At 48.9% G+C, this 13,552-nt stretch overlaps 1 protein-coding gene across 2 annotated transcripts in view; it reads left to right on the forward strand.

Moving 5' to 3' along the window:
* The window catches only part of ATXN7L1 (ataxin 7 like 1), a 232,955-nt gene that overhangs the window by 174,633 nt on the left and 44,770 nt on the right, over positions 1–13,552 (forward strand). For both annotated transcript variants that reach the window (XM_021682894.1, XM_021682895.1), the window contains exon 4: positions 9,122–9,344. In XM_021682894.1, the coding sequence (XP_021538569.1) occupies positions 9,122–9,344 (223 nt within the window). The remainder of the gene's footprint in view (positions 1–9,121; positions 9,345–13,552) is intronic.

Below are 13,552 nucleotides of genomic sequence, written 5' to 3' on the forward strand. Positions count from 1 at the left end.
GGAGTGTCTCCCACCTGAGCGAACCCTCTGGCGATGACAGTGTCTTGTGGCCACACTCATATCCCAGCGCCTGGCACACAGTTTCGTGCCTAGGAAATGCTTTACGTATGAATGAATGAATGAATGAATGAATGAATGAATGAATGAATGAATGAAGAGGTTGACTTGGACATGTTTTACTCCTTCCTACCTTTGTATTTGCACCTGTTCTCCCTCCTTTGCCCCCTCTCGGATTAAGGATGTGTTAGTGTAATTGTAGTTGTTTTTGTTTGTTTGTTTCTTTGATTTTTTTTCTTATATGGACTTAAACAGCTGTAACAAAACCGAGCCTATTAAGCAATCCATCCTATATCCTTCTCTTTTTCCCTCATCTGTCTATCTACATTATGTATTCATATGTATGTTACATGTTTTTTGTTTTTATAAAGTCATGATTCATGTTTATACATTATTCGTGATATTTGTAATTTCCTTCTGGACTTGGGCATACGATCTCACATACACCTTTCCTTAGGTTGGGATAATGACCCTTGATCCTGTCATTTTCAGTTGTTTTATCATAGATCATTCAGGTCAACTGTGATATTTTTTACTATTGTAAACAGTGCCACAATGAGAATATCTTTGAACTTTTTTGCAGTGGGGAGAGGGGGGGCGGATGATTTCCTTGAGGTCTACTTTCCAGACTACAGTTACCAGATTACCAGATCAAAGGCTCGTTAATTACTCTTTGGTTCTTGCTATCATCACTGGTTGGTCTCCAGAGAAATGTCATCCCTTGAAAGTACCCCCAGCAGTGTGTGCATGAGTTTGTTTCCCCAGAGGTCTATATTTGCTGTGGTTTTTTTCTTCGAGCTAAGTTTGGTGCCTAGGGAGGGCTGGGGTTCATTCCTGAGGGCTGATGGAAATATTTTAGGGCCCTGGAAAGTCCCTGGGACTCCCCAAATCATGCCCAGCAGGGGATGATGCCAGAAATTTGCACCTTAGTTTAAATAACCAATAAAAGGAGCGGGGGAGAGCTAAAGGGAGGTGATAAAGAGAATCTCAAGTTATCTAGCTTCAGAGTTGTGTCTCAGGCCAGCTCAGAAAATGGGAAATGCTTTGTCAAGAATCGTGGGAGAAACCGTGTTGCTGAGGTGTAGAGGGGAGAGACCATACAAGCAGGGTGGCGTGGTGGGAAGAACATTGGCTTGGGCTGGGCAGACCTGGGCCCTGCATGACCTTGGTCTTGTTTCATAACCTTGCTAAGCTTTCATTTCCCCGTCTATAACAAGGAGGCTAACAGCATCCACTTTGTCGGGCTGTTGGGTAGATTACATGAGCTGGAAGGCGTAAACGTAGCTTGCACGGTGCCTGACACAGAGGCGCTCAAGAATGCCGTCTCTCCTCCTAACTGAATGAATGGACAGAGTGACCAGATGACCGAGAAACCAAACTAGAGCCTGGAGGGATTTGAGAACTGAGCTGGCACAAGCCACCAGCCCACAGTGGCATTTGTCAAAGTGTTGCAGACGCTACCCGTGGCCTGGCAGTGGGTAGGAGGTGAAGAGGGTAAAGAAGACCTCGTAGAAGCTAATTGGTGGCAGACGCCCATGCGTTCAGGAGCACTTCCGCAGCCACTCAGGCCCCGGGATCTTTTAAAGTGGTACTCCAGCCTGAGGAGGGGGTAGGCATTCCAAAGAAGCTCACAGCACTCCTGGCATACGAGCTGCTTGGCACGGCGCTGCCTGCCACAGTCACTTGACTTCGCTGTGTCTTCATTTCGTCTCCTACTGAGGAAGGCTGATTCAGTATGCCTCCTCTAACCACCACGGCCCTATATTTAGTGTCTAACGACCGTTGTGGCATATTGAGACCACAGGCTCAGATTCTAGCCCCACTCTGCCACTTAATGGCCTTGGGACTCCAGACAAGTTTCTCTAATGCAGTCTGCCTCCGTGTCCCCGGCTGTAAACTGGGGACTACCCTGCCTCAAGGGGGGGTTACAGGTTCCCCGTGCCGGGGTCCGTGCTGCGCCCCTCACCTTACAGCGCCAGTCTTCTTTTGGAAGGAGGTCCCTTGGAATTCAGGGTTGTCCTTTATGGAAGGCATCCTGACTGCTACTACTGCAGATGGAATCCATTGATAAAACAGAGCTGGGCTAATGATTTGCCAAGCACTTGCCCTCCGAGCTGTCAGATGAGACAACCAGATGCTAGCCTAAGCCTGAGTGAGCTGACGCAGCCATGGTGGGCCACAGGTGACTGCGGTGCTCAAAGTCTCTCGGGAGGGGATGGGTTCCCTAAAAGCCATATTGGAAAATTCCGGACAGTTTCTTTCTAAAGCCAGCATAGGGAACCACACTGGGTGTTGGTAGCTGGCTCAGCCATTCATGAGGCATCTGCGCCGAGGCTCTCCATGCAGGATATTGACGCTGTGAGTATGAAAATATCTCAGCACATAAGCATGGGGTGGGGGAGGTCCAAATTTTTACTGAAATGGAATTTCCCAAGGACCAGGTGGATCCGACCAGCGGAGAGCAACAGGAGAGAGCAACTGTGGAGACACCAGGCTCGCCACGCCTACCAGAGATTTTCAGAATGCTGGGAGGCGGTGTCTGCAAGCCCCCCACTCAGCTGGCCTTCAGCTGTGCACCCTGGAGTCACACCTGGATGGTTAAGGCGTGTATGGTGAAGCAAGTGGTCTTAGAACAGCCAGCTGCTGAGGCCATGGTCTGGACTTCTTGTGGCAGAAATGCAAAACAAGTAAAAGGATTTGGTTTTTCATTTCTTTGGTCTTGGGGTTCCCCAGCTCCTCGAGGCTGGGGTCTCAGGCTGTGGTATGGGGCTGCTGACCGGGACCTAAAGGGCGTCTCTTTCCTCTCCTTAAGGGAGCAGGGGTGCCCTGCTGGAATGCCCATACATGGTGGGCGGGGTGAGGTGAGGGTTCCTGAGGGCTCTTCCAGGCTCCCCCCATCGACTGCAGCACCTTCCAGGATTGTCAGGTGGTAGAGCTCAGACCACGGGCTCTGGTGTTTTCTAGCTCTGTAACCTCAGGCAAGTCGTGTCTCTGAGCTTCAGTTTTTTCATCTGTAGGATAGAGCTAATAATAGTACCTCTCTTAGGGTATTGTAAGAATTAAATGCTCTAAGGTAAATCAAATGTTTAGTAGAGTGCCTGATCCATGGGACTTTCTTAATAAATTATTAGTAGTGTTGGCCAGAGGACAGAGGGGTGAGACCAGAGGTTGCTGAGCCAAGATCAATCACTGAGGTTGTTCTTGACGCTTAATTCCACATGGGTGTTCTCACAGTGACTTGTTTCCACTTTAGTAGGTAAGTGGTACTCATATTTAGCATTAGCACAATAGATCAGTTTGGTCTTTTTGTCTGGAAAGAAATGTGTCGTAAGAGCGATGAACTGTTACAGTCTTTCACTTTGGAAACTATCCCTCAAAGAAATAATCCTAAAACACTTTTTTTTTTTTAAGATTTTATTTATTTATTGACAAAGAGAGACACACAGAGAGAGGGAACACAAGCAGGGGGAGTGGGAGAGGGAGAAGCAGGCTTCCCGTGGAGCAGGGAGCCTGACGTGGGACTCGATCCCAGGACCCTGGGACCATGACCTGAGCTGAAGGCAGACGCTTAACGACTGAGCCACCCAGGCACCCCCAAAACACTTTTTAAATAAATTATTTTTTAAAAAGCCAAAAAAAAAAAAAAAACAGACAGTAAGTAGATAGTAAGAGAGTGACTAAATAATATAGAGCAATGATTGAATATTACCTAACCATTTAAAATGACCAGTGTGTGGGAATCAGTAACATAGAAATAGAATAATGTTAGTTGAAAAAGAATAGTCCAAAATATCAATTGATTACAGTTTTGCTAATGTGTCTATTTACGTTAACAAAGAAAGAAAAATTGGAGAAAAAGACTTTTTCTCTAAAAAAATTTTTAAAAGTCTATAACATATTTTTTTTTAAAGATTTTATTTATTTATTTGAGAGAGAGAGAATGAGAGAGAGCAAGCACATGAGAGGGGGGAGGGTCAGAGGCAGAAGCAGGCTCCCTGCCGAGCAGGGAGCCCGATGCGGGACTCGATCCAGGGACTCCAGGATCATGACCTGAGCCGAAGGCAGTCGCTTAACCAACTGAGCCACCCAGGTGCCTGTCTATAACATATTTTAATAGTGAATAAAAAATACAATGTTCTATAAACTCTTCCTGGGCAGGGCAGTTGGAATAAAAATAATGATAAGGATCCACCTTAGGCCGTCCCTTGACCAGAACAGAAAAAAATCAGCCCAGAGTAGGTGAGGACTCATTGCAGAATGATTGTCATAAAAATCTGGAACACTCGGGACGCCTGGGTGGCTCAGTCGGTTAAGCGTCTGCCTTCGGCTCAGGTCATGATCCCAGGGTCCTGGGATCGAGTCCCGCATCGGGCTCCCTGCTCTGCGGGGAGCCTGCTTCTCCCTCTGCCTCTCTCTCTCTCTATCTCTCATGAATAAATAAATAAAATCTTTAAAAAAAAAAAAAAATCTGGAACACTCTACCCAGGGACCCTACACCCACACAGCAGTACCTGACGACAAAGTAAGACCCTGTCTGCTCCTATCAGCAGCCCGCCCACCTCTCCACCAAAAGACAAAACCATGTTAGTTCTCCACAGGCGGGTTTTCCCAGACTAGAGAAACAACGACTGAATAGGAATTGGATCTTTCTGAAAAATCTACTCACTCCGCGCTACCCAGGACATCAGTTCTCCCCATTTTCAAAAGCTTCGCTGAGCGAAGCGTGCAGCTCGCCTTCTAAGGGAGGCTCTGATCACTGTGACCGGGTTCCCCACTTTAAATCTGTACACAGCCTTTCTCCCCTGCACCAGTGGCTGCCAAGCTCGTTCTCGAAGCTCAGGGGACAGAAGTATGGGTCTCTTTGTGGGATACCTTGAAAGAGTGAGACATTTACTCCAGTCTGAACAATAAGGAGCAGTTCAAATAGGAAACACTGCTTTAATCTGTTTATTACAATTCAAAACCACACATTAAAAAAAAAAATTAAGGGCAAAGGGCTATCTTCAAGTTTTGATGAATCTTCTCTCCTCTACAACTTGTTATTCCAATTGGTCACTTAAGAATTTATGGAACTAAAAATCCAAGAAAAAAGCGTATCTGTTGATTTCATTTTTTTCTGTGAATTTAGCAGTGGAACATGTTGGCTGGGTCACTAAACAGAATTCCCTGCGAAGGTGATTTTAGAATCCTTGGTCTGGCTCATTTGTTTTGTCCTCATGGCACCCTTCCTTGTGATTTATCTTTGTTTACTTGTATTATTATGATTTAAAAACTATAATTCCAGTACAGTTAACATACAGTGTTATATTAGTTTCAGGTGCACAATGTAGTGATTCAGCAATTCTCTATGTTACTCCCTGCTCATTACGACAAGTATACTCTTTTTTTTTTTTTAAGAGAGCGTGCGAGGGCGCCTGGGTGGCTCAGCTGGTTAAGTGACTGCCTTCGGCTCAGGTCATGATCCCAGGGTCCTGGGATCGAGTCCCACATCGGGCTCCCGGCTCAGCAGGAAGCCTGCTTCTCCCTCTCCCACTCCCCCTTCTTGTGTTCCTGCTCTAGCTGTCTCTGTCTCTGTCAAATAAATAAATAAAATCTTTAAAAAAAAAAAAAGAGAGAGAGCATGCGAGTTGAGTGGGGAGCAATGGGGGAGGAAGACAGAGAATCTTAGGCAGGCTCCACACCCAGCACAGAGCCCGACATGGGGCTTGATCTTGGGGTCCTGAGCTGAAATGAAGAGTGGGACGCTTCACTGGCTGAGCCACCCAGGCGCCCCAAGACAAGTGTACTCTTAATCCCCGTTACTTATTTCACCCATTTCCCCCACCCACCTCCCCTCTGGCAACCACCAGTTTGTTTTCCCTAGTTGAGAGTCTGTTTTTTTTTCCCTAGTTGAGAGTCTGTTTGTCTCTCTTTTTTTTTTTACTTTGTTCATTTGTTTCATTTCTTAAATTCCACATATGAGTGAGATCATATGGTATTTGTCTCTCTCCATTTACTTGTATTATTTTTAACTCTTAGTTAGGAAAACAAAATTTCTCTTCGTTATCAAAGCTTACCTCTCCACCAGAGCTGAGGACTATTTCTGCACATCCTTTCCCCCTACCCACTGTGTCAGCTTGAGCAAGCGATCAGCAAGTGAGTAAACGAAGAAAATTTCAAAACCGTGGTGGTAAACATCAAAGTCATATTTTCATTCTCAAAACCCCTGCCAAAAAAGGAATTGCTAAGCCAGACGTTTCGGAAGGGCAGCAATAACTATGGATTTGAAGAGAGAAGACTTGGTTCTGGTCTTGGCGTGGCCCCCAACTAGCTTCACCCTGCAGGCTGGTAACTGATAACCCCTCTAACCTCGTCCATCAGCAACGAGATCGGACCGGCTGACTTTCGATCCAGTTCTGACCTTCCGAGATTCTGAGTCCTGCATTTCCTAATTTCCTGGTTTCCAAATCTTGGTCGCAGTACACCCCATTTCCTGTCTTCCTGAGAAGCCGCTCGGCCCCTGCACACGGCACAGAGGCCCATTCCTCGCGTAGCCATTGGCCCTGACCTTGGTGAGTTACCTCGCCGCTCTGCGTCTTCTTTGGCCAGTCAGCCGTGAGGAGGGTGGAGACACCTGGCTGCTTCCTGCCTGCCTCACAGGGGTTGTAAAGGCCAGTACAGTTTCACAAAGGATAGATTCCTCCAAGGAAGACCCTGCCTGGGTAAAATATTTCAATACTTCGGCTGTAATTATTGCCGTAATATTCGAGAATCATGAGGGATGAGGAGAGAAGGAGCGGGTGTAAGTATCCTTGTATTTATGGTAATGGAGAGGCAAGAGACCTTAGCAGCCACCTAGGGACCCTCTTCATTTACAGATAAAGACATGGAGACTGAGACTGTTAGTGGTGAACTCCGGGCCATATGCCCAATACTGCCGTGTGGCTGGAGTTGGGGCCTAGACCTCTGGTTGCTCGCTACCCAGGGTTCTCCCACTACATCAAAACAGATGTCCTGGGACCGGCTCTTGAATATTCATCAAAACTTGAAGATAGGGGTGCCTGGGTGGCTAAGTCGGTTAAGCGTCTGCCTTCGGCTCAGGTCGATCACAAGCCGAAGGCAGACGCTTAACCGACTGAGCCAACCAGGCGCCCCCCTTAATTTTTTTTTAAATGTGTGGTTTTGAATTGTAATAAACAGATTAAAGCAGTGTTTCCTATTTGAACTGCTCCTTATTGTTCAGACTGGAGTAAATGTCTCACTCTTTCAAGGTATCCCACAAAGAGACCCATACTTCTGTCCCCTGAGCTTCGAGAACGAGCTTGGCAGCCACTGGTGCAGGGGAGAAAGGCTGTGTACAGATTTAAAGTGGGGAACCCGGTCACAGTGATCAGAGCCTCCCTTAGGAGGCGAGCTCTTGATTTGTAAGACCTACAGCAGAATGGTTCTGGGACCTGAGCATGGCTGCAAGGTCTACTCTCACTCAATGAAGAAAAACCACCCAGTAAAGTAACTCAGTGTAGGCAACCTATGAGCACTGGTGAGGCAAGAGTACCCAACAATCAGATGATGCTCGAAAATCCAGTTCCCCCCAATCCCCACTTCGTCAGAGGATGAGAGTCAGTCTGCTTGAGACGACCTAGCAGCCCATCGGTACGAGGGAACCCAGAGAAAACCCCGAAGGCCCATTCCTGATCGCCAGGTTAGTCTGGCTTTCTTCTCCCAGATCAGGTGCCTGGAATAACTAACCTCCAGTAATGTCTCACTCATGAGAAAAGCCTGATACCCAGCTTGGTGATGGACGGACAACGTGGACTGCCATCTTCACCTCCCACCTTGTTCATTATCAGCATTCAACCCAGATTTCCAGATTCGTGATCTCTAGTTCTTCCCATCAGGACATCTTTTTTTTTTTTTTTGATTATATTTTTAAGTAATCTGTACCCCAGTGTGGGGCTCGAACTTACAACACCAAGATCAAGAGTCACGTGCCCCACTGACTGAGCCAGCCAGGTGCCCCTCCCCATCAGGACGTCTGATACCATTTCGTTTATTTATTCAGCACATGAACGAAACACTAATAACTATATGGGGGGGCCCTCTAGTGGGCGCCGGGGAGCCAGAGGGGACTTAGGATTTCAGAGCCTTTGTCTTTTGGGGGTCCAGGATTCCTTCCTATAATTGTTTACAAAGTTTCTGTGCATGTGTAAATGTGCGTTTTTCTTGAGAGGGGTTCCTTAGTGTGGATGAAACCTGTTACCCTATAACAGTTAAGGACTTTACGTCGTGCACCTGTTGTCCTGGTCAGCATCCTCATCCTGCCCATTGAGTCCAACCACAGGGGCTGACGGAGTGAGAACAAGTAAGGCATCTCTGCCCAGAACTCTAGTATTTTCTGTAGAACCTCAAGAAGCTGTGCCCATCCGCCTACACCCAGGCCCCACATCTGTGACTTGTCCCTCGAGCACGGATGTCCTCCTGCAGGTCCTGACCCAGCAGCTGGGGCCTGGCCCTCAGTAAGCCCTGGAGAGGCCGCAGTGGCAGGTGGACAGAAGCCGGGCCACTTCCTGGCATTTAAACACCTCTTTATTCAGCCCTTCTGGTCCCTTCTGACCTTCATGCTCCTGCTGGGGGCGGGGGAGGGGGCCAGGTTCAAGAATTGTCTATTTGTTCTCTAGAGAGTCCTGCCCTACCTGCTGCCCTGAGGGACCTTGGGGCCTCCGTGTAGCTGTCTGGGGATCACTTTGGCTGTGTGGTTACCCCACTTCGTTCCGGGAACACCTGGTGTCCCCTCTGCTGGTCCTGTGGAGGTGGTTTTGCCTGAGGCTAGCCTGGTGAAGGCCTCCTGTGAGAACCTGGGTATTAGTTAAGCATGCCATGTGATACAGAAATTCAGAACGTCATCACTCATTGGTGGGATAGGAGCAGATGTCAAGACAAAATCGTAGTCAGACATGGGGCTCTGGGGCTGCCGACCCCGCAAGATAAATGCTTTTCTCTTTGTTGTGTATTTGAGTATGCATGAGCGTGTGAGTCGCACTTGCTTCGGATGATGTGCTGAGTTCCCTTCTTTCTTCCCCTGCAGAGAGAAGACACGGTTCAATGTGTAGACCTTCTCCCTCCCCAGCAACTCCACCCTCCAATTCCAGGACATCGCTAGCACAGGTGAAAACAAAAGCCTGTCTCAGCGGCCAGAACTCTGTCAGCAGCACCTCAAAGCCATTCAAAACGCCCAAAGACAATCTACTTACCTCCAGCAGCAAACAGCACACGGTCTTTTCTGCAAAAGGATCGAGGGACAAACCATGGTGAGTGTCGGGCGCCCCCCTGCTCGCCCCCGTCACCACAGGAACCGGAGTTTACCCTCTGGCTTTGTTCCTGGGCGCGAGTCCAGGAATTTGGGGAATGAGGAGGGAAGGGACAGAAAACCAGCACAGTGGGACTGGGACATGGGACTAGGACAAGAAACCTAAACCCCTAGAGGGCACACGGGGCCTTAAAGCACCACGTGCCTGACAGGGGAAGCCTTTCCATTCCTGAGAGCTGAGCCAAGTCATGTCAAGGAACAGGGTGCCAGGGAAATATTCCTCAGTTAGGTGGTCATCTCTCAATTTTCTGCCGCAGTGAAGAGAAGCACTGATGTAAATAATCAAAAGCACGGACAGTTTGCCCCGAGGGGAGTGAGGCCTTGGGAGGCAGGGCCCCAACGAGCCTCCCTGCCTCCCTGCCGAGCCTCCCTGCCTCCCTGCCGGTGGGGCAGCCAGGCCTCTGTGCTGGAAGAGCCGCCCACAGAGGCAGGTAATTGGGAGGAAAAGAGGAAATCCTAAGAGAATGTCACCCCTTTGATGGGGTGGGAGAGGGCTAGTTGCAGGTGACTGTGGAGAATCAGAGGCTTTGGGTCCATTTTTTTATCTCAGTCTTTACGCAAAAGTCAGGAAAAGGTTACCTGTGGAGTGGACAGGTAGGAAACCAGACCTGAAAAGGAGTTCAGGAGACAGAAGGTGAACGTCTTAAAATGCTGACAGCCCCAACATGGGACACTTCAGGACTGGCTTCTGAGAGAGGCACTAACCTTCTCTTCTCGTTCCGGCGTCGTGAAGGCAGACAAGGGATAAGTGTGGAGCCTGCCTAATTTGTATATTTAAAGAGAAAAAGTGTTCTGTTAATTAATGATAGTTAATTACACTTAAGTTCATACCTAGTAAAGCTGTGGACTAAAATCATCCATCAATTAGTTTGTCGCTGCTCACTGGAAATTATGATGACTTTGTAAAGAGCTAATTATGCCAGATCAATTAGAGAGCCTCTTGTGATAGAGTGGAAAGGTTTAGACACAGCTGTCAAGGAGGGGAGTTACCTGTCGTGCAGGTGGGCCTCGTGGGCTCGCTTTGTTCTCTCTGCTTGTTAGCGTCCCCGGGCCATCTAGTAGGAGGATGTAGCAGGTTAGGGAGGATCCAGCCTGAGAGTGACGGTGGGTGGCCTCTGGACCTCCTTGCTCAGAGTGAGAGGCCCCCTTGTGTCAGTGACCTCGGAGAGTGCTGGCAAGCATCCTTGCCGAGGCAGCCTCAGGTGTCTCGATGTAAGCTCTGGCATCGCTGCACGTGTGCGGATCTCAGCTGGGTGACTCTGGGCAAGTTGCTCTACCTGGTGTGCCTCAGTTTTCCTCATCTGTAAAATGGGGCTACTGGGAGCTCTACCCCGTGGAACTGTTGTGAGGACCGAGGGAGCTAGTTTTTATAAAGGCGGCAAGCGCAATGCCTGGAGCGGAGCACACATTCAATAAAAATGTGATGATAATGTTCCCATCCTCATGGTTATGTGCGCCAAAGGACAGAGCTCCTCCAACTGGTAGTAAAGGTTGAGAAGTCAAATCTTTCTGCAGAACTAGAGAAATGAAGTTGAAAATGGAAAAGGATAAAGTAATTTCTTTGGAGTCCAGAGTACTGAGAAACCAGCGGAAGAGAGCTGGACCAGGAGCTCATGAGGAATGAGCCGGAAGGAGAATCGGGGATCACTGAAGATCATAACATGAACACAACAGATGACAGACAATAGACGTGGTCCCAGCGGCGTGAGACACGCTCCAAGACGTCTCGAGGCAGGCCGGCCTTCAGGGAGACCCCAGGGTTAGATCAGCCCCCACGCTCTGTTCAGACCAGCGCCACACGCCCTCGTGAAGACGCTGTGGGCCGGGCCCTTCAGCCAGGGTAGCGTGGTTCTGAAAGAGTCTGAGAACATTAGCCAGGGGCCCAAAGAAGAGCAGCCGAAAGGACTGCAAGGAGGGAAATCCTTCTTATGAGAAAAAGAGGCTCCAGAAACTAGAGCGCTCGCCTTGTGTGAAGAGCAGAAAGCTAGCCCGTGATTGCCCACCTTCAAGTAGGCAGATCTGAAGACCGACGAGGGGTGCGCCACGAAGGAGGCTGAGCATTGACGGCAGCTGCCTCCTCCTTTCTCCCCCACACCCCCACCAGTCCGGCTTTCAGCCCCCTACCCTCCATCACCAGGAGTGTGTCAGGAAGGCTGGGAAGACTTTTCTTGGAGACTCGGAGGGCTCCACCTTGGCTCTGGCAGGCTTCCTCAGAGAGCAGTGTGAAAGAGCCAGCACTGAGCTGGGGGGCAAGAGAAGCCAGTTCAAGTCTGGGCTCAGCTACGAACTTTCTGTGTGACCTGGAGCAAGTCACCTCACTTCTCAGTCTCCTTTTCAAGGCTGAATATTTTGTGATTCTAAGTCACAGTCATCTCAAAAATTCTCAAAGCTTCCTCACTGCCTACTGGATTAAGAGTTAGGCCCTCAGCCCAACATCAAAGACCCTCTACAAACTGGTTCCAACCCCCTAATCCAGTCCTCCAGTCCCGTCCCATTACCCCAGCTTCCCCACCGTGTCTTCTTCTGGTACCTTTGTCTAGAACATATATCCATCATCTTTTAATAAGCACCTACTATAATACTATGTACCAATTTTATAACAAGGCCTGAGGATACATAGGGCCCCCTGATGTCCTCCATGGCATCTTTGTGCAAGATAGAAAAAGACCTGGATACAGCCCTGTCCCAGAGTGCACTGTTGGCTAATGGTCTTCGTCCCCTACTCACTTCCTCAAGCAGACATCCTGGTGCAGTGCATAACCTGTACATCTGTACACTGCAGCCTTGGGGATGCAAAATTAAATAAGACAAAGACTCTCAGGGCGCCTGAGTGGCTCAGTCAGTTAAGCATCTGCCTTCAGCTCAGGTCATGCATGATATCACGATCCTGGGATCAAGCCCCACATCAGGCTTCCTGCTCAGTGGGGAATCTGCTTCTCCCTCTCCCTCTGCACCTCCCCCCCCCCCCCCCTTCCCCCCCCCCCCCCGGCTTATGCACTCTTGCATGCTCTCTCTTTCTCTCTCTCACAAATAAATAAAATCTTAAAAAAAAACAACATACTCTCTTAGGGAGTCTGTAATAAAAAGAGACATAAGTTAACACAGAGTACAGTGTGTTAAGAACTAAGATTGGTAGCACAAAAGATGGGCACATACCCCAGTCTGAGGACTCAGGAAAGGTTTTTCAGAAGAGGTCACCCTTGAGCTGAATTTGAAGGATAAGTAGGAATAATCTAGAGAAAGAAAACTGGATTCAAATGGTGAATGTTATGTTATATATATTTTACCACAGGGTTGGTTTGTGGGTTTTTTTTAAACTTTTTTTTTAAGAAAGTGGGAAGAGGGTCCCAGGCAAAGGGAACAGAATGCACAGACGTATGTGCACGTGGGGAGAGGTAGGAGGTGAACCTAGGTAGTTGGGCAGGGCCGTATTATAAAGTTCCGCTCTATGTGCTACGTTCAGGGATTTGGACTTCATCCTGAAGGCTGCATGGAGCTGTTAAAGGAGCAACTTCCAGGGGCGCCTGGGCGTCTCAGGCAGTTAAGCATCCGACTTGTGATTTCGGCTCAGGTCATGATCTCAAGGTGGTGAGATTGAGCCCCGAGTCAGGCTCTGAGCCGGGTGTGGGGTCTGCTTGGGATTCTCTTCCTTCGCCGCCCCCACCCCCACCCCAACTACAGCAGCTTTCCCCTGCCAGCCGTGTAAAGGATGACTTGAGGGGCCACTCGGAAAGCAGCAAGAACAGTGAGGGTGCTTTTGATAACCCGGATGAGGTGCAGGGACATCCTGCACGCAGGCAGCAGTTGTGGGCATGTGCAGAAGGGGCCAGGTAGGAGAAATTTTAGGCGGGAAACCGCCACAGGACCTCAACGTTCACTGCATGCAGGGCGTGGAGTACAGGAGAAGACCAGGATGCTGCTGACTTCCCAGGCCCGGACAACGGGGTGACTGGTCCTGCTGCTTTCTCAAGAGGAGGATAGGAAGGGCTGCAGTTAGGATGGGAAGGGGAGGATGGATTAAACTGGGAAGTCTGTGCAGTATGAAGTGCAGACACCTCGGAGATAGTGCAGGTTCCGGTCCAGACCACCGCAATAAAGCGAATAGTGTGATAAAGCGAATAGCGCGATAAAGCAAGTCGCATGAATTTT

Source organism: Neomonachus schauinslandi, chromosome 12 (assembly GCF_002201575.2).
Source record: "Neomonachus schauinslandi chromosome 12, ASM220157v2, whole genome shotgun sequence".
NCBI lineage: Eukaryota > Metazoa > Chordata > Mammalia > Carnivora > Phocidae > Neomonachus > Neomonachus schauinslandi.